The sequence below is a fragment of the Oryctolagus cuniculus genome, chromosome 13 (assembly GCF_051225735.1).
Source record: "Oryctolagus cuniculus isolate XC-2025 breed Fujian yellow rabbit chromosome 13, ASM5122573v1, whole genome shotgun sequence".
Classification (NCBI taxonomy): domain Eukaryota; kingdom Metazoa; phylum Chordata; class Mammalia; order Lagomorpha; family Leporidae; genus Oryctolagus; species Oryctolagus cuniculus.
In genome coordinates this window covers 90,865,195-90,882,912 of record NC_142879.1, presented here as the reverse complement: position 1 = coordinate 90,882,912, position 17,718 = coordinate 90,865,195, and the positions used below count along the sequence as shown (strand labels likewise).

At 47.4% G+C, this 17,718-nt stretch overlaps 2 protein-coding genes across 5 annotated transcripts in view; one reads left to right on the top strand and one right to left on the bottom strand.

Moving 5' to 3' along the window:
• The window catches only part of RAB4A (RAB4A, member RAS oncogene family), a 42,058-nt gene extending 32,331 nt beyond the window's left edge, over positions 1 to 9,727 (bottom strand). Inside the window, exon 1 of one of the 4 annotated variants that reach the window (XR_016219145.1) lies at positions 9,164 to 9,727. Coding sequence is in view for 1 of the 4 variants with exons in the window: in XM_008250840.5 (XP_008249062.1) it covers positions 9,164 to 9,194 (31 nt within the window). In the remaining 3 variants the exon portion in view is untranslated. The remainder of the gene's footprint in view (positions 1 to 9,163) is intronic. The other 3 variants (XR_016219146.1, XM_051838166.3, XM_008250840.5) reach the window with 3 other exon arrangements.
• Positions 9,728 to 10,462: 735 nt separating this feature from the next.
• On the top strand, positions 10,463 to 16,179 carry LOC100341393 (uncharacterized). The gene is made up of 3 exons (XM_089311788.1): positions 10,463 to 10,866; positions 15,616 to 15,730; positions 15,882 to 16,179. Exons 1-2 carry the CDS (start codon positions 10,497 to 10,499, stop codon positions 15,651 to 15,653), a joined length of 408 nt encoding a protein of 135 aa, XP_089167914.1. The 5' UTR covers positions 10,463 to 10,496; the 3' UTR covers positions 15,654 to 15,730; positions 15,882 to 16,179.
• The last annotated feature ends 1,539 nt before the right edge of the window (positions 16,180 to 17,718 follow it).

Sequence of the window (17,718 nt, the reverse complement as noted above, 5' to 3'; positions counted from 1 at the left end):
CAGAATTACAGAGAGAGATAGAGAGATGGAGAGACAGAGGAATCTTCCATCTGCTGGTTCACTCCCCAAATGGTTTCAACAGTTGGAGCTGAGTCAGGCCAAAGCCAGGAACCAGGAGCTTCTCCAGGGTCTCCCATGTGGGTGGCAGGGGCCCAAGTACTTGAACCATTTTCACTGCCTTCCCAGGTGAATTAGCAGGGAGCTGGATCAGAAGTGGAGCAGCCGGGACATGAACTGGCACCCATATGGGATGGCAACGCAGAAGGCATTAACCCACTGTGCCACAGTGCTGTTCCCCACTCCCATTCTTTTCTGCGTGATTAAACACTCACCTCTGAGAAGACGACAAGCATCCCTCTTAAAATACATCCTCTCATTCATAATTTATAAGCACATTATGAATAGTATCCCTTCCCTCCCCATAGCTAAATATTGTTCACGGAGCTTTAAGACTTACTCAGTGCCCAAAGTACAGCCCCTAGAGGGAAGAAGTAAGACCAAGACCACGAAGTACTGTCACACACGACTGGTCATTCTGAGTAGTGCAGGACTGCCTCCGTGTGTGACATGGTTACTCAGTATTATTCCTCTGGGTCATACCCACCAGTATCAAGGATTTATCTGCAATAAAATCTCAATTTCTCACATTTCTCTCAGCACAATCTTACCTTTGTTTAAATGCTCAAAGGAAAAGGCGTGTAGACACAGAGTGCTTATTTGATGGCTGTTCTGACCTACTGTGTGCTATCCCTCAGATGTGCCTACTGAATCCACCCATTAAATAACACCCTTGGGCCGGTGCTGCGGCTCACTGGGCTAATCCTCTGCCTGCAGTGCCGGCACCCCGGTTCTGGTCCCGGATTCTGTCCCGGTTGCTCCTCTTCCAAGTCCAGCTCTCTGCTGTGGCCCAGGAGTGCAGTGGAGGATGGACCAAGTGCTTGGGCCCTGCACCCACATGGGAGACCAGGAGAAGCACCTGGCTCCTGGCTTTGGATCGGTGCAGCGTGCCAGCCGTAGTGGCCATTTGGGGGGTGAACCAATGGTAGGAAGACCTTTCTCTCTGTCTCTCTCACTGTCTAACTCTGCCTGTTCAAAAAAACAAAACAAAACAAAACAAACAAACAAAAAACAGCACCCTTTACATCATTTTAGCTTTTAATCTATACCCACAGTTACTGAGAAGCAAATGTCACACACTCCTCAAACATAGAGGGTGTAGTCCAGCCCTCAAATAAAACCGGCATGATAAGCACAGACATTCCAGGACAAGCGCTGTGATCTGAACACCGTTTCTCCTCTCCAGAATAGGCTGAAATCTGATCCTCGGTGGACACCTTGTGTTGAAGCAGCCAAGGCCCTCACGGACACCATGTTCTTGGAGCCCTGGGCCTCCGGAAGGGTGAGCCAAACAAGCCTCTTTCTTTAGAAACTGCCTTGTCCAAGGTATTCTGTTATAGTCATCAAAAACGGACTAAGATGCCTATCTCAGGGTACACAGGACTCAAAATTCCCTCAAACGATTTCCACTGAAAAATATTCCAATAGAGTCAGAGGAACAGTGACAGAGTATTACATCACTCTGACCCTCTTCCAGAGGAGTGCTTGAGAGACAAAATTCAGGTAATAAGAAATTCAAGAGCCAGCTTTCTTCTCATTCCAAAGGAATATTTATTGTAAAATCACAATACACTTGCCCAGTTAGTAATGGTAAGAGTGAGTCTATAATATTGAATCTTACAAGAGAATTCTGCTATGGATAATCCTATAGGAAGGGGCCCCAAGTATGAAATAGTTCTTTTTTAAAAACCAGGGGTTAAGGGCTGGCGCTGTGGTGTAGCAGGTAAAGCCACCCATATGGGCACCAGTTCGAGTCCCGGCTGCTCCATTTCCAATCCAGCTCTTTGCTATGGCCTGGGAAACCAGTAAAAGACGGCCTAAGTCCTTGGGCCCCTGCGCCCACATGGGAGACCTGGGAGAAGCTCCTGGCTCCTGGCTTCAGGTCAGCTCAGTTCTAATTGTTGCGGCCATTTGGGAAGTGAACTAGCAAATGGAAGACCTTTCTCTCTCTCTGCCTCTCCTTCTGTCTCTATGTAACTCTTTCAAGTAAATAAATAAATCTTAAAAAAAAAAAAAAAAAGAGGCCGGCGCCGCGGCTCACTAGGCTAATCCTCCGCCTAGCGGCGCTGGCACACCGGGTTCTAGTCCTGGTCGGGGCGCTGGATTCTGTCCCGGTTGCCCCTCTTCCAGGCCAGCTCTCTGCTGTGGCCAGGGAGTGCAGTGGAGGATGGCCCAGGTGCTTGGGCCCTGCACCCCATGGGAGACCAGGAAAAGCACCTGGCTCCTGGCTCCTGCCATCGGATCAGCGCGGTGTACCGGCCGCAGCGCGCCGGCCGCGGCGGCCATTGGAGGGTGAACCAACGGCAAAGGAAGACCTTTCTCCCTGTCTCTCTCTCTCACTGTCCACTCTGCCTGTCAAAAAAAAAAAAAAAAAAAAAAAAAAAAAAAAAAAAGCCAGGGGATAACTCACTTCCTACCACCCATGTGGGAGACCTGGCCTGATGCAGGCTCCCAACTTCAGCCCAGCCCACTGTCCACTGTTGTAGGCATTTGGGGAGGGAGCAAGTAGAAGGGAGCCCTCTCTAATAATATTTTTATAAAGATTTATTTGAAAGTCAGAGTTACAGAGAGAGGACAGACAGAGAGGTCGGTCTTCTATCCGCTGGTTCACTCCCCAGACGGCTGCAACAAACTGGGCTGGGCCAGGCAGAAGTCAGGACCCAGAAGCTTCTTCAGGGTCCCCCACATGGGTACAGAGGCCAAAGGACTTGCGCAATCTGCTGCTGCTTTCCCAGGCCATTAGCAATAAGCTGGATCAGAACTGGCAGCACCTATAGGTGATGCCAGCACTGCTGACGGTGGCTTAAACCACTACACCACAGCACTGGCCCCAATAATTCCTTTTGATAAAAAATAATACAGTCAGAAGGTGGGCATTCAGCCTACTGGTTAAGACGTGTGCATCCACACTGGAGTTCCTCACTTCAGCACCTGCCTTTACCTATTGACTAGCTTCCTGCTGATGCAGACCATGGGACGCAACCGTGACGATTCAGTTAGTCTGGTTCCTGCCACCAGCCGTGGGAAACCTGGACTGAGTTCCTGGCTCCCAGCTTTGGCCTATGCCCAGCCCCGGCCATTGTCAGCATTTGAGGAGTAAACCAGCAGATAGGAACTCTTTCTCCCTCTTTGTCTCTCTGACTCTCAAATAAAATAAGTCAATATATACTTTTTTTTTTTAAAGATTTACGCCGGCACTGTGGCTCACTAGGCTAATCCTCCGCCTGCAGTGCCGACACCCCAGGTTCTAGTCCTGGTCGGGGCGCTGGATTCTGTCCCGGTTGCTCCTCTTCCAGTCCAGCTCTCTGCTGTGGCCCGGGAGTGCAGTGGAGGATGGCCCAAGTGCTTGGGCCCTGCACCCGCACGGGAGACCAGGAGGAAGCACCTGGCTCCTGGCTTCGGATCAGTGCTGTGCGCCGGCCGCAGCAGTCATTTGGGGGGTGAACCAACAGAAAAAGGAAGACCTTTCTCTCTGTTTCTCTCTCTCATTAACTCTGCCTGTCAAAAAAAAAAAAAAAATCTTTATTTATTTATTTGAGAGTAGAGTTACAGACAGTGAGAGGGAGAGATACAGAGAAAGGTCTTCCTTCTGTTGGTTCACTCCTCAGATGGCCACAATGGCCAGAACTGTGCCAATCCAAAGCCAGGACCCAGGTGCTTCTTCCCAGTCTCCCACGCAAGTGCAGGGGCCCAAGCACCTGGGCCATCTTCTACTGCTTTCCCAGGCCATAGCAGAGAGCTGGATTGGAAGAGGGGCAGCTGGGACTTGAACCATGCCGGCCACTACAGGTGGAGGATTAAACCTACTGTGCCACGGCCCCAATGTATACTTTTTTTTTTTTTTTTTTGGACAGGCCAAGTGGACAGTGAGAGAGAGACAGAGAGAAAGGTCTTCCTTTTCCGTTGGTTCACCCTTCAATGGCCGCTGCCGCCGGCGCACCGTGCTGATCCGAAGCCAGGAGCCAGGTGCTTCTCCTGGTCTCCCATGCGAGTGCAGGGCCCAAGCACTTGGGCCATCCTCCACTGCACTCCCGGGCCACAGCAGAGAGCTGGACTGGAAGAGAAGCAACTAGGACAGAATCTGGTGCCCTGACTGGGACTAGAACCCTGTGTGCCGGCGCCACAGGCGGAGGATTAGCCTACTGAGCCGTGGCGCCGGCCCCAATATATACTTTTTAAAATGGGACACAGTACTTAACAGAAGAAGATCTATTACCATTAATATAGCTAGAAGTAGAGGCTGGTGCTGTGGCACAGTGGGTAAAGCTGCCGCCTGCAGTGCCGGAATCCCATATGGGCACCGGTTCTATTCCCGGCTGCTCCACTTCCAATCCAGCTCTCTGCTATGGCCTGGGAAAGCAGTAGAGGATGGCCCAAGTCCTTGAGCCTCTGTACCTGTGTGGGGGACACAGAGGAAGCTCTTGGCTTCAGATCGGTACAGCTCCAGCAGTCATGGCTATCAGAAATCCTCGTCATCTGGACCCAGGGAGGGTGCAGTCTTATGAACTCAGGCGCTACATAAGCTACTTAAGGTTGTAGATGTGTGGATGCCGCGCGGTAAGTTACGAGACGATCAGCACCACTACTGTGATGAAGAACTCTGGGATGAAACCCAATTTTCTTGACTTACAATCCAGCAACTTTCCTTTGCCTCTTCTAGGGTAAACAGTACTGGAAACTACACTAAGAAGTCAGCTTGAAAGAGTTAGGAAAAGACTGTACTCAAGAGATAAGGATGAGGAAGTATTAACAATAGCTTCTAACTTTCTCTCAGGCAGAAGACTGGGGAATAGGAGTCATTACTTGGGTTCGTGTTTGGATACCTCTAGGCACAGAGTTGAAAATAATATCTTTAGCTTGGGCAAATGATGTAGCTAGAAATACAGATTTAGAAGTGTATCCCAGCATCGGAGTAAAATCAAAGGCATGGGCTTGAATGCCTTAGTCTAAACAACATAAAAATGAACATAAACGTTTGTTTTCCTAACTGTTTCCCAAGTTCTCCCGCATGAAGTCGTTATACAGTGTAGCACTTTTATACAGTGTAGCACTTTGCCATGAACACGCTAAAACGGGCCCTGCATCAGCAGCGCCCACGTGACCTGGGAGCTCAGGAGCTGGATAGGTGCAGAATCTGCACCCATCCACACCTACTGGATCAGCACCTGTATTTTAACACACCAGGGGATTCACGTGCACAGTGGTTTAAGAAGCACTGGAGCAGCATTTCCTAAACGCTGGTCCTTTGAAATGTTTACCAGTTTTTTCATTGAGAGAAAGCAAAATAAGAAACATTGGCAATCATAAGTTTACTCAATTTACTCACAAATTTACTCAATTGACAGCAATGTCCTGATCCTGATGTCCCATTCTTCTCTGTCCTTTTAAGAAACTGAGGTAAGGTAATTTGATTTCCCCAGAACCAAGTTATTTTATACATTGTGGGAACCAAGTGCCCTTGAAAATGCTACTTCCTTTCCCGGGGATAGCGTCCTCACTCCATCTTGATTAATCAGGCCTGAATTTCTGCATGAACAAAGCCTATGGGTTTGTCTCCTAGGCTTGTGGTTACCCAGCACTGCAGACTTGGACGGCTTGAGGTACTCGTTTATTGTCCCACAGTCCTGGTGGCTGTGGTCTGGAACCAAAGTGTGGGCCCGGTCAAGCTCTGAAGGCCCGGGGGAAGGACCCGTCCTTGCCTCGTCCTGGTCCCCAAAGGTTGCCATCCTTGGCGCTCTCTGGCATGCAGCCAAATCCCTCCACTCTCAGCCTCTGTCTTCACATCGCGTTCTCCCGGCCTGTATCTGTGCCCGAGTTCCCTCTATCTCATAAGGACGCCAGGCACTGAGTCAAGGCCTACGCTAATACAGTGTGAGCTAAATCCATCTTCAAGGAGCCTTCTTTCATATAGGGTCACATGTGCAGGTATCAGGGGTTAGTTAGTCTTTGAACACATCTTTGGAAGGGCATAATTCAAACCACAACCTCCCACAATAATACATTTTCAAGAAGAAATATTCTGATAATTCTCAATATTATTCGATAAATATCCCAATACCATGCTGTTTCCAAAATAAGGCACACAATAAAAACACGAGGGGCGCTGGCGCTGTGGCATAGCAGGTAAAGCTACCGCTTACAGTGCTGGCATCCCATATGGGCACCGGTTCCTGTCCCAGCTGCTCCACTTCCGATCCAGGTCTCTGCTATGGACTGGGAAAGCAGTGGAGGATGGCCCAAGTGCTTGGGTCCCTGCACCCACGTGGGAGACCTGGAAGAAGCTCCTGGCTCCTGGCTTCGGATCGGCGCAGTTCTGGCCATTGCGGCCAATTGGGGAGTGAACCATCGGATGGAAGACCTCTCTCTCTCTCTCTGCCTCTCCTCTCTCTGTGTAACTCTGACTTTCAAATAAATGAATAAATCTTAAAAAAAAAAAAAAAAAAAAAAAAGGAAGACAATGTAATTAAGTTGGCATGGGCCCAGCAACTTGAGCTGTGTTTCTATAGAGATTTGTCTCGGATTTCTCCTTAAACTGCCTTAGCATTTAAATTTTTAAAAAAGAAGCCTGGCATTTCCCCTCCACATTTACAGTTCAGCACTAGCATCAGTTCTTGGCACCAGGAATCACGCACCGCCAAACTGTGGCCTCCTGGGTCTCAGAGGGGTTCCATGGGGGAGTCCCGGGCAACACTAACGGGCCAGCACTTTTGGATCGCTTGAATCTAAACACATGTGGGAGTACCTTGTTCCAGGTTAGTGACACTCAGACTGAAGGGTCCACGCTGACATCTGTTTAGCATTTCAACTGTGCATTACAGTATGACATACACTACAGCATTGTACTCCTGTGGTTAGTGGCTTCCCAACAACACAGGGCTGGACCCGACTCAGGTCTATGGGAAGTGGAACACTGCTCTAACGTGCTCATGAGCAGGTGGCTCCCGCACACTAACAGTGCATTCACGGCACTGGCTCTTTATGTCTCATTTAGAAAATACTAAATTCACAATCAGTAAATAGTGAAAGCTTGTTTTTTTGAAAGTGCATGAAATAAGAACATTAATGGCCGAAGCCTGAGCATCAGGATTTTAACCAGTTCCTGGGTGAGGCTTGCAACTTCCAAGATCCCTGTGCAGAGAGAGGCAGGGCAAGCAAAGGTGGGCTGTATTCTATCAGCTGTTACCACTTCACACAAGGAAAATGAAAGCAAGGTCTTCCCATGCTTTCTTAGTAATTCACAACCTCCCCATGGTTCCCTCATTAAGACTTTTCAGCCTTATCTAGTGCTGCTTACCCAGGTCAAAGAAAAAAAAAATGGGGGAGGGGTGGACAAATAAGCACTTGCATATAAACAACTGCAAAGATACAACCACAAATTGCTTGGAACACATTTTCCGTAGGATACTTTTGGGGGGCTGCCTTGCTGCCTGCACAAGCATCCCATTTGGGTGGCGGTTCGAGACCCGGCTGCTCCACTTCCAGCTCTCTGCTAATGTATCTAGAAAAAAGCGGGAGGTGGCTCAAGTGCTTGGGCCCCTGCACCCACATGGGAGACCCAGATGAAACTCCTGGCTCCTGGCTTCAGCATGGCCCGGCACTGGGTGTTGTGGCCATTTGGGGAGCTGAACCAGCGGATGGAGGATTTCTCCCTCTCCCTCTGTAATTCTGCCTTTTCAAATAAGCAGAGAGATAATGTTTTAAAGCCATTTCTGACTGCAGTTCTCCATGGGAAGAAGAGCAGCGCATGGCCACCCCTCACAGGAGCCCCGGCAGCTCTGGCAACGCTGGTCTTGACAAACCCAGCAGGTTTCCTGGAAGATTTCCGAGGCCTTCTAAGAACAGCGGCCATGCTACAGTGTCACCAAGAACAGGGCAGTGCCAGTCACAAGAATCGCTAAAGCGGCCCCACTGCACCTCGACCTTGGAGCAGAAACCTTTGCAAGCTTACCACCTGTCTTAGGAGGGAGCTGGAAACCTCCCACCAGGCCCTCTCTCCTCGCCCTGCTTGAAATGCCTTTTCCACAGGTCTGGGCACCTGCCAGGTGACCGTCTGACTGCCCAGTGCGGGCCAGCTCTCATCCTAACAAACAGGCACATTTCTTCAGGGCTCCTGCCTGGCCTGGACTCACTCAGCAGCACCCCAACCGGATTCACACGGGACTCCCCGCCAAGAAGGCAAACTCCACCCGGCCAGAGCCGCCTCTGCTGTGTCTCCAGGAGCTCACAGCCTTCCAAGCCTGACGCCTGCTCCCCTAATGCCCTGCACACGTTATCTGTTGCCGGGAAGGAGCGGCAGGCCAGGACAGATGGTGACAGGCGGATCTGGCTTGAGGGATACATTTTCTTTTGAATTTGAGCCTCTCCCTGGGGCTGTAAAACTCCAAATCAAAGTCTTAATCTGAGACTGTACACATTTGAAAGAGTCCGGGTTGATAAACATTTACTCAACACTAATAAAAGGTACAAGTTGTTGATCCTGACTATGCAGGACAGAAAAAAAATTTTTTTTTTTTTTAACAAGGCGCCGATTCCAAGGCGTTTACGATCTTAAAAGAATAGACGAGCCCCCTTGTAACTAGCCAAATGCAACCTAGAGAGGCTATAAATAAAGCAAGAGTTATCTGGGAGGAAGAGATAGATTAATCTATTGCTAACTCCTCCTTTAATCCCACGGCAAAGACAGTAAATCCAAATCCGAAAAGGTCAAAACTGGAACATCCCGAGGAGCTCGCTGAAATCCAGAAGTCGCCCCCTTCGCAGGGGCTAACGTCACAGCCGCAGGCGAATCTCAAGCTACCCAGAGAGGAAAAACACTCAGGGTACCAGCGCGGAGGAAACTTGGAAAAGCAGATCACGTAAACAGGCCGTTCACAGCCTCGCGTTCCCACCCAGAGACCCCCGAGCCCCCCGCCCGCGGCCCCAACGCTCGCGCTCCCCGCAGATCCCGGGCCCGAGCCCCCGACGCCCCCCGAGACCTCTCCCCGAGCGCAGGTTCGGGTCCCCACGCCGCAGAGACCCGAGCCCGCTCGTCCCCCGGGCCTCCTACCGTAGGTTTCGGACATGGCCGTCTGCGACATCTTGGGAGCGGCACGGCCTCTGGCCGGGTCACGGCTGCAGCTGGGGTGAGCGGCGGGAAGGGAGGGCCGGGAGGTCTGTGTGCCGCGCGTCCAGACGGCGAGGGGCGTGGAGCGGGGTGGGTGGGGAACCCGAGGAGGGAGGGGCCGGACCGGTCCCCAAGGCAACCGCCCACCCGCACCGCCGCGGCCCTACAGGACTCCGGCTCCGCGCAGGCGCACGGCCCTCGGCCCTCGGCCCTCCTCCGGCCCGGGCCTGGAGCTGGAGGAGGAGGAGCAGGAGGAGGAGGAGAAGGAGGAGCCAGGCCCCCCTCCCGCGGCCGCGCGTGCGCATGGGGAGGCCGGGCGAGGCGCACAGGCGCGCGCGGGCGCACAGGGCGCGCGCCAATACGCACAGCTTCCATCCACTGGTTCACTCCCCCGATGTCCACAAGGGCGGTGGCTGAGCTGAGGCCAAGAGGGGAGCCAGGATCCCAATTCGGGTCTCCATGTGGGTGGCAGGAACTCAGTAACTGGAGCCATCTCCACTACCCCCCCCCCGGGGGGGGCACATTAGCAGGAATCTGGAGTCAGAAGCTACCGCTTCGTATGGAACCTGCCTACTTTGATAGTGTTAGGAAACTGGCACAGTTTTAGCCAGGTGGCCACATGGCCCAGCTACCTGAGCCAGGCTCCACCCCCATCCTAATGGGATTCGCTGCTCCTGCTTCCCTGCCCGCCCTCAGGCAAAGTTTTAAAAGGGCCTGTTCCTGAACACGTGCTCTCTTGGGCTCTGCTCCCTGCTCTCTTGGCCCTTCTCTCTTGCTCTCTCTCGGTTCCTCTCTCTAGCCTCCTCCTCTGGTCTCTTGGCTCTTGGTTCTTCTCTCTTGGCTCTGCTCTATCTTCTCTCCTTGCTAGCTCCTCTCCTCTCTGTTTCTCTCTTATATTCTCTTTCTCTCTTTTTCCTTCGCAGCCCCTTCACTCCGGTCTGTAGGGTGTTCTCCAGTAAACCCTTTCCCTTACTCCGGTGTCCGGTGTGCTTTGCGACGGCTAACATTAATATATAACAAGTGGAACAAAGGTGATGTGGAAGGGAAATAAACTGAAAGATAAGGAGCTGAAACATTTTTTTTTTAGACATTTTCAGAGGCGTTGTAGGCCTTCAGAATTCTGCAGTTTCAAGCCACTCTATCTCCAGCTGAGTATAAACACTGCTTTTCAAATGATTGATGTTTTTCCTTAGCAAAGACCCACCCAAGTCTGGTTGCAGCTGGGCGGGGGAGGTGGGAGGTTCTGCGCGTGCGTGGCGGCCCCGCCCACTGGCGCATGGCGGCGGTTGCTCGGCGACCGTCATCCGGAGCTGAGGAGTTGGAGACCGCGGACCTGCCTTGCGGGGACGTGGTGGCCAGACGGCTCGTTTTCTCGGATTTTGGGCTCCGGAGGTGGCGGAAAGCCGCCGTCCGCTTCAGAAATGAAGCGATTTCTTTCCTACTCAGCCATGAGGCGCCAGGTGCTCCAGACGTCCTCCGACGGGCGCGGGAACGGGCTGGAGGTTCGACCCCAGTTCCGTGGCCGCATCGTGGAGGAGGAACTCGGGGAGCTCCACAGGGCTGCCAGCGAGGGGGGACGCGTACAGGATTCGCCTCCTTCTCCTGCGTCGGAGAAGCAGAGTTAACGACAGAGACGAGGGCAACAGGTAACGGTGCGCAAGCCGGCGGGGCGGGCGGACGAAGCGCTCCCCTCCCGCCTCTCCGGTCCCTGCGCGGTGGCCTCGCTTCCCGCACCCGGGACGGGGACCCGCTGAGCGCCCCGCCGCGCCCAGGTGTAGGGGACTGCAACTTTAAAGGGATTTTGAACTCCTCATTTATGGACCGGTTAGTGTGACTCAGCCCACAAGTTAATCCTGTGCAGCCGCTCGTCACAACCCTATAGTGAGAGCATTTCCATGGTCAGTCCTGGGCTAGAGTTCTTTGAATAAAATCCGATGACCCTGCACGCCTGTGTGTCCGTGTTCTGGAGAGGGGGATCTGTGGCTGGAAACACTGAAGGGGGACGATGCCTGTGTGTTCCTTAAGTGTTTATCAGTTTCACTTAAATCACAAGAAGTATCCAAGTCTTAAAAGTTTTGAGTTATATATTCTGCCTGCCATGTACTGTGGTGGTGGCATTAAGTCATAATGTAGTGAGCAAAATTCCATATATAAAAATTTGGTGTTAATTTCCAGAAGCTAACCACTTACCTACAGTCGAAAAGGCCAATAGATGAAGCACTGAGTAGGACATTCAGAAACATCAAAATCCATGCAAGGATTTAGAAATTAATACTGGTTACATTTAATATTATTAGGAAAACATGAATTATTTATGAATGAAATGCCTCTTAACTGGAGGAAACCAGCTTGATTTTTAATGTTACAAAACTAAGTTCCTGGTGGGATAAAAAGTAAAAATAAAAAAAACACAATGAGAAAAGTTCTTGGAGAAAAACACAGATGTTCATCAGTATATTTTCTCTCTCTCTCTCTCTCTCTTTTTTTTTTTTTTTTTTTTTTGACAGGCAGAGTGGACAGTGAGAGAGAGAAACAGAGAGAAAGGTCTTCCTTTGCCGTTGGTTCACCCTCCTATGGCCGCCGCGGCCGGCGCGCTGTGGCCACCGCACCGCGCTGATCTGAAGGCAGGAGCCAGGTGCTTCTCCTGGTCTCCCATGGGGTGCAGGGCCCAAGCACTTGGGCCATCCTCCCTGCACTCCCTGACCACAGCAGAGAGCTGGAATGGAAGAGGGCCAACCGGGACAGACTCCAGCGCCCCGACCGGGACTAGAACCCGGTGTGCCGGCGCTGCAAGGTGGAGGATTTAGCCTAGTGAGCCGTGGCGCCGGCCTATATTTTCTCTTAACAAAGATCTTAAGATGATATCAGAAGCATTTTGAAAGTTTAGTTAGCAAAATAACATTTATAGCTCTGTATCAAGAAAAGTTACAAAATAAAAGACAACATACTTGCAAAAACATTCACAGCATATATATTTTGGATGAAACATCTTCATTTTTACACAATTTATTCAAGTGAACAAAAAAGTTGGACTCTAATTTGAAATTGGGCGTAGTTTTTTGCAGATTGCAAGTGATCCATAGACATAGAAAACAGTATTTAGCAATCCTGGTGAGAGAAGAAATTTAAGTTGAAAGAGGAATGAAAAATTGTTCCATCCACATAGTTTTTGAGAATGAAGAGTAGTGTTATGTTTGCCACTGCTTAAAGTTTAAATTGCTTATGAATTTTGGAATAGAGGATTTGGTGGAAAATACTGTATCACATTTTAAAAATATATAGGCCATCTACCCTTCAATTCTATTCCATCAAATCATCTTTAGGAAACAGACATAGGATTTGTTTCTAAGGATTTCTTTCTCCCATTACTGCTTGTTGTAATAATGTATTAATAAGAACCCATAGAATGGATTTTATAAGTTAGAGAGCATACATTGATAAGAGACCACTGAATGTGGGATAGACACTGATGTATGTGAACATGCAAATAGGCAATTTGTCATGAGAAAAAAGGCAGCTTAATTATACATTTATATAGACTATGCCCTTATAGTAGCCAGCAAAATGTACAGAATGTAGTAAATTCTGTAATTTGGGGGTATTTGAATTATATGTGAAATTTTCTTATCTATGATTTCCAGGGTGAACATTTGTAAGAAACTCAAATAATAAAGTGTATTATTGAGATAATCCTTGGGATGGGGAGAAATATGCATCCACAGATAAATATAATTTCTCACTTAATATTTGTATCTCTGTGTGGGGTTTGGTATGTCCTGCCAATGTTTAGCCTCATGCAGAGTAAAGGGAATCATTTTTATCTACTTGTGTCATTATGTAGACCTTTTGTCATATACATTTGTTTTTACTATATATATATTTATTATAAAAATGAATATTGATTAATTTTAGTTGGGATGTGTCCTTCTGTAAAGGAAAAATAACAAACATAAATGACTGTTATTTATTATTGTAGAAATTTGATTTATATTATAAAAGCTTTCTTTAAAGATATTGAAATCCCCAAGTGGTTTTATTCATCAACCAACTTACTCATCAACTGTAACCTGAATACATGTTATGTAACAGACAGGCATATTCTGTATCTGAGATCTCTTGTATCCTTTACAAGTTTATGTTCCCCTGCCCATCCTCATTAAATTGAGAGATTTAAAATTGAAGTACTAGGACTCAATCTCATTGGAAAGTGTTCTTTGCTCCTTTCAAATAAAAGTGTTTGTGAAAGGCATTATAAAATATAATTTTAGCTCTCATTGTATGAATATTAAATACTAATACGAGTCATTAGATTTTTCATTCATTCTCAGTGTAAATGAAGAGTACAGTCAGGCATAGGTATTCATTTGAATCTCAAGTTTCCTTTGACTTTAATTTTGAAAATTGAAAAATACTTTGTTTTTAAGTATTTTTGTTACCTCAGCCCTCTTCCTTAAGGACTTAGAAACTGAAATTTACATAAATGCAATCTATATATAACTAGAACTGCCATAGACCCGCTGTATATGCCATGTGCCATGTAGCACTAAACACAACACCATGGATTGTGTGATGCCCATTTTATGTGTCAATGAGAGGATTTTTCTTTTTTCTTTTTTTTTTTTTTTTAAAGAGAATGAAAATTTTAATAAGTAATCATTATTTTTTTTTTATCTTTTATTTAATGAATATAAATTTCCAAAGTACGACTCATGGGTTACAATGGCTTCCCCCCCCATACCGTCCCTCCCACCAACAACCCTCCCCTTTCCCACTCCCTCTCCCCTTCCATTCACATCAAGATTCATTTTCGATTATCTTAATATACAGAAGATCAGCTTAGTATACCTTAAGTAAGGATTTCAACAGTTTGTTCCCACACAGAAACATAAAGTGAAAAATAATAGATGATTTTTTTTAAATGATGATGAAATCAGATCAGACCTATTGTCATGTTTAATCCCAGTGAGAGTCAAGTTGGGAATTGAAAATTTCTTTCTTTTTTTTTTTTTTTTTTTTTTTTTACAGAAGATCAGTTTAGTGTACATTAAGTAAAGATTTCAGTCGTTTGCACCCCCATAGAAACACAAAGTGAAATATACTGTTTGAGTACTCGTTATAGCATTAAGCCTCAGTGTACAGCACGTTAAGGACCGAGATCCTACATGAGGAGTAAGTGCACAGTGACTCCTGTTGTTGACTTTACCAATTGACACTCCTGTTTATGGCATCAGTAATCTCCCTATGCACCAGTCATGAGTTTCCAAGGCTATGGAAGCCCCTTGAGTTCTCCGACTCTTATCTTGTTTAGACAAGGTCATAGTCAAAGTGGAGGTTCTCTCCTCCCTTCAGAGAAAGGCACCTCCCTCTTTGAAGACCTGTTCTTTCCACTGGGATCTCACTCACAGAGATCTTTTTGCCAGAGTGTCTTGGCTTTCCATGCCTGAAATACTAATGAGAGGATTTTTCAAATGCTGCAAATTAGAGTGGAAATAGTCATGAATTATGATAAGGATCACCCAATGCCAGATAAGTAAAAATGAGAGGAAATGAGCATGTTTGAGTCATTGAAATACAGTATTATTGGCCGGTGCCACAGCTCACTAGGCTAATCCTCTGCCTGCGGCACCAGCACCCCGGGTTCTAGTCCCAGTCGGGGCACCGGATTCTGTCCCGGTTGCCCCTCTTCCAGGCCAGCTCTCTGCTGTGGCCCAGGAGTGCAGTAGAAGATGACCCAAGTGCTTGGGCCCTGCACCCGGATGGGAGACCAGGAGAAGCACCTGGCTCCTGGTTTCGTTTCGTTTCGTTTCCTTTTCTTTTCTTTTTCTTTTTCTTTCTTTCTTTCTTTCTTTTTTTTTTTTTTTTTTTTTTTGGACAGGCAGAGTGGACAGTGAGAGAGAGACAGAGAGAAAGGTCTTCCTTTGCCGTTGGTTCATCCTCCTATGGCCGCCGCAGCCGGCGCGCTGCGGCCACCACACCGTGCTGATCTGAAGGCAGGAGCCAGGTGCTTCTCCTGGTCTCCCATGGGGTACAGGGCCCAAGCACTTGGGCCATCCTCCACTGCACTCCCAGGCCACAGCAGAGAGCTGGCCTGGAAGAGGGGCAACCGGGACAGACTCCGGTGCCCTGACCGGGACTAGAACCCGGTGTGCCGGCGCTGCAAGGTGGAGGATTAGCCTAGTGAGCCACGGCGCCGGCCATCCATGCTCTTTCTTTTCAAACAGACTGCTCTTTAATTAGTGTAGTGAGCAATAAAAGCTCATAAATGCTATGTTTCTTCAGGAGAAAAAGACTTCAAGATTGAAGAATATGTTATTGAATACTTACAGTTGCCTGAATAATTATCTGTAAGGAGATTGTACACTATCATTTTCATAAAAGCCCTCTCGTTTTCACAGGACTGCTCTGCATTTGGCCTGCACCAATGGCCATGTAGAAGTCGTGAAGCTCCTGATAGAGCAGCATTGTCAGATCGATGCCATTGACAATGTGAACATGACACCGCTGATGAAGGTATACAGTACCCAATGTTTCTAATGTGTGGAAGATTTTGTTTACATTCACAGAGTAAAAATGAATTTATATAATTTAATTGTGGAAGCAGTGTAATATTTATTTTGTATTCCTAGAAATTGCAATCTATTTATTGGTGTATTCCTGACAGGCCACACAATATAACCATGAGGAGTGTGCTGCAATCCTACTACATCATGGTGCTGACCCAAACCATATGGATGAGAATGGCAACATTGCCCTTCATTATGCTGCCTATAATGAGAACCTAAAAATAGGCAAACAACTGCTTCTGCACAATGCAGATATTGAAAGAATAAATAAGGTACAGTTCAACCAATGTATTTTCAAACTATTTGAAATACCTTTGTTTTAATATTCTTATGTGTAGAGTCAGTCTTCCATATTTGGAAACTCAAGCATGTATAGAATAAAAATATTCTAGATGATCATTTATCATTTCACTTTATACATTGATACTTTTTTTTTTTTTTTTTTTTTTTTTTTTTTTTTTTGACAGGCAGAGTGGACAGTGAGAGAGAGAGACAGAGAGAAAGGTCTTCCTTTTGCCGTTGGTTCACCCTCCAATGGCCGCCGCGGCCTGCGCGCTGCGGCCGGCGCACCGCGCTGATCCGATGGCAGGAGCCAGGAGCCAGGTGCTTTTCCTGGTCTCCCATGGGGTGCAGGGCCCAAGCACCTGGGCCATCCTCCACTGCACTCCCTGGCCACAGCAGAGGGCTGGCCTGGAAGAGGGGCAACCGGGACAGAATCCGGCGCCCCGACCGGGACTAGAACCCGGTGTGCCGGCGCCGCTAGGCGGAGGATTAGCCTAGTGAGCCGCGGCGCCGGCCAACATTGATACTTTTATGAAAGAATTTGAGTGCAGACTCCTTGTATGCATTTATAGACAGTATTTGTGTACACAGTGGGGTTGTTAATGTTAAAACCTTTTTTTCATGTATCTTCACATTCACATTTTTTCTATTATAATACAAAATAGGAAAGCAAATTTTATCTTGTGAATAGCTTCAGATTAAAACGCAAGACAAAATTGTTATATAGAAATCTTACTGTTGTCAATTTTCTGAATAAATTAATGTATTAAAAATGAAGTAATCTCACTGGCAAGGACCACTAGTGAAACTTGGAGAGAGAAAAGGAGAGAGCCATCAGAAATTTGGAAATTAGTTAATTGAGGAGAAATACTATGATGATATTTTGGTCTTTTTTTCTTCTATGTTTAGACAAAGTGTTCTTCAGTTTTGGGTATAATTGTTCATACTATGGTAAATGGAGTTACTGATTTCTAAACTTGCCTTGAGACTCATTTTAGAAGCATTTGGGGAAAACCAGATATGGAGAGAATAGGAGGCAATCAAGTGGCAAAGGAGGTGAAAGAATTCATAATTAACTGACAGTCTGTGGTTGAAACGAACTGCTCAGATAAGAGTTTAAATTCAGTTTTCAAATCTATAGTGTCTTGATGGTTCTCGCACGTGGGGTCAGGGACCCAAGGACTTGGACCATCCTATGCTGCTTTCCCAAGTGCATTGTCAGGGAGCTGGATTAGAAGTGGAGCAGCTGGGACTTGAACTAGTGCCTTTATGGGATGCTGGTGTTGGAGATGGCAGCTTAATCTGCTATGCCATAAAACCGGCCCCCAAGAAAAGTATAAATTGTTTGATTTGTTTAATATAGTACTGTATTTTTTTTTATTTTTTATTTAGTAAACATAAATTTCCAAAGTACAGTTTATGGATTACAATGGCCCCCCCCCCATAATTTCCCTCCCACTCGCACCCCTCCCATCTCCCACTCCCTCTCCCAATTCCATTCACATCAAGATTCATTTTCAATTATCTTTATATACAGAAGATCGATTTGGACCCACACAGAAACACAAAGTGTAAAATACTGTTTCAGTACTAGTTATAGCATTACTTCACATTGGACAACACACTAAGGACAGATCCCACCTGAGAAGTAAG

What these genes read in the sequence shown, in the direction of transcription:
- LOC100341393 (XM_089311788.1), top strand. Translation starts at nt 10,497, where the DNA reads ATGGCGGCGGTTGCTCGGCGACCGTCATCCGGAGCTGAGGAGTTGGAG. An exon ending in GACAGAGACGAGGGCAACAG is followed by an intron (nt 10,867 to 15,615) that starts GTAACGGTGCGC and finishes TCGTTTTCACAG; the next exon opens with GACTGCTCTGCATTTGGCCT.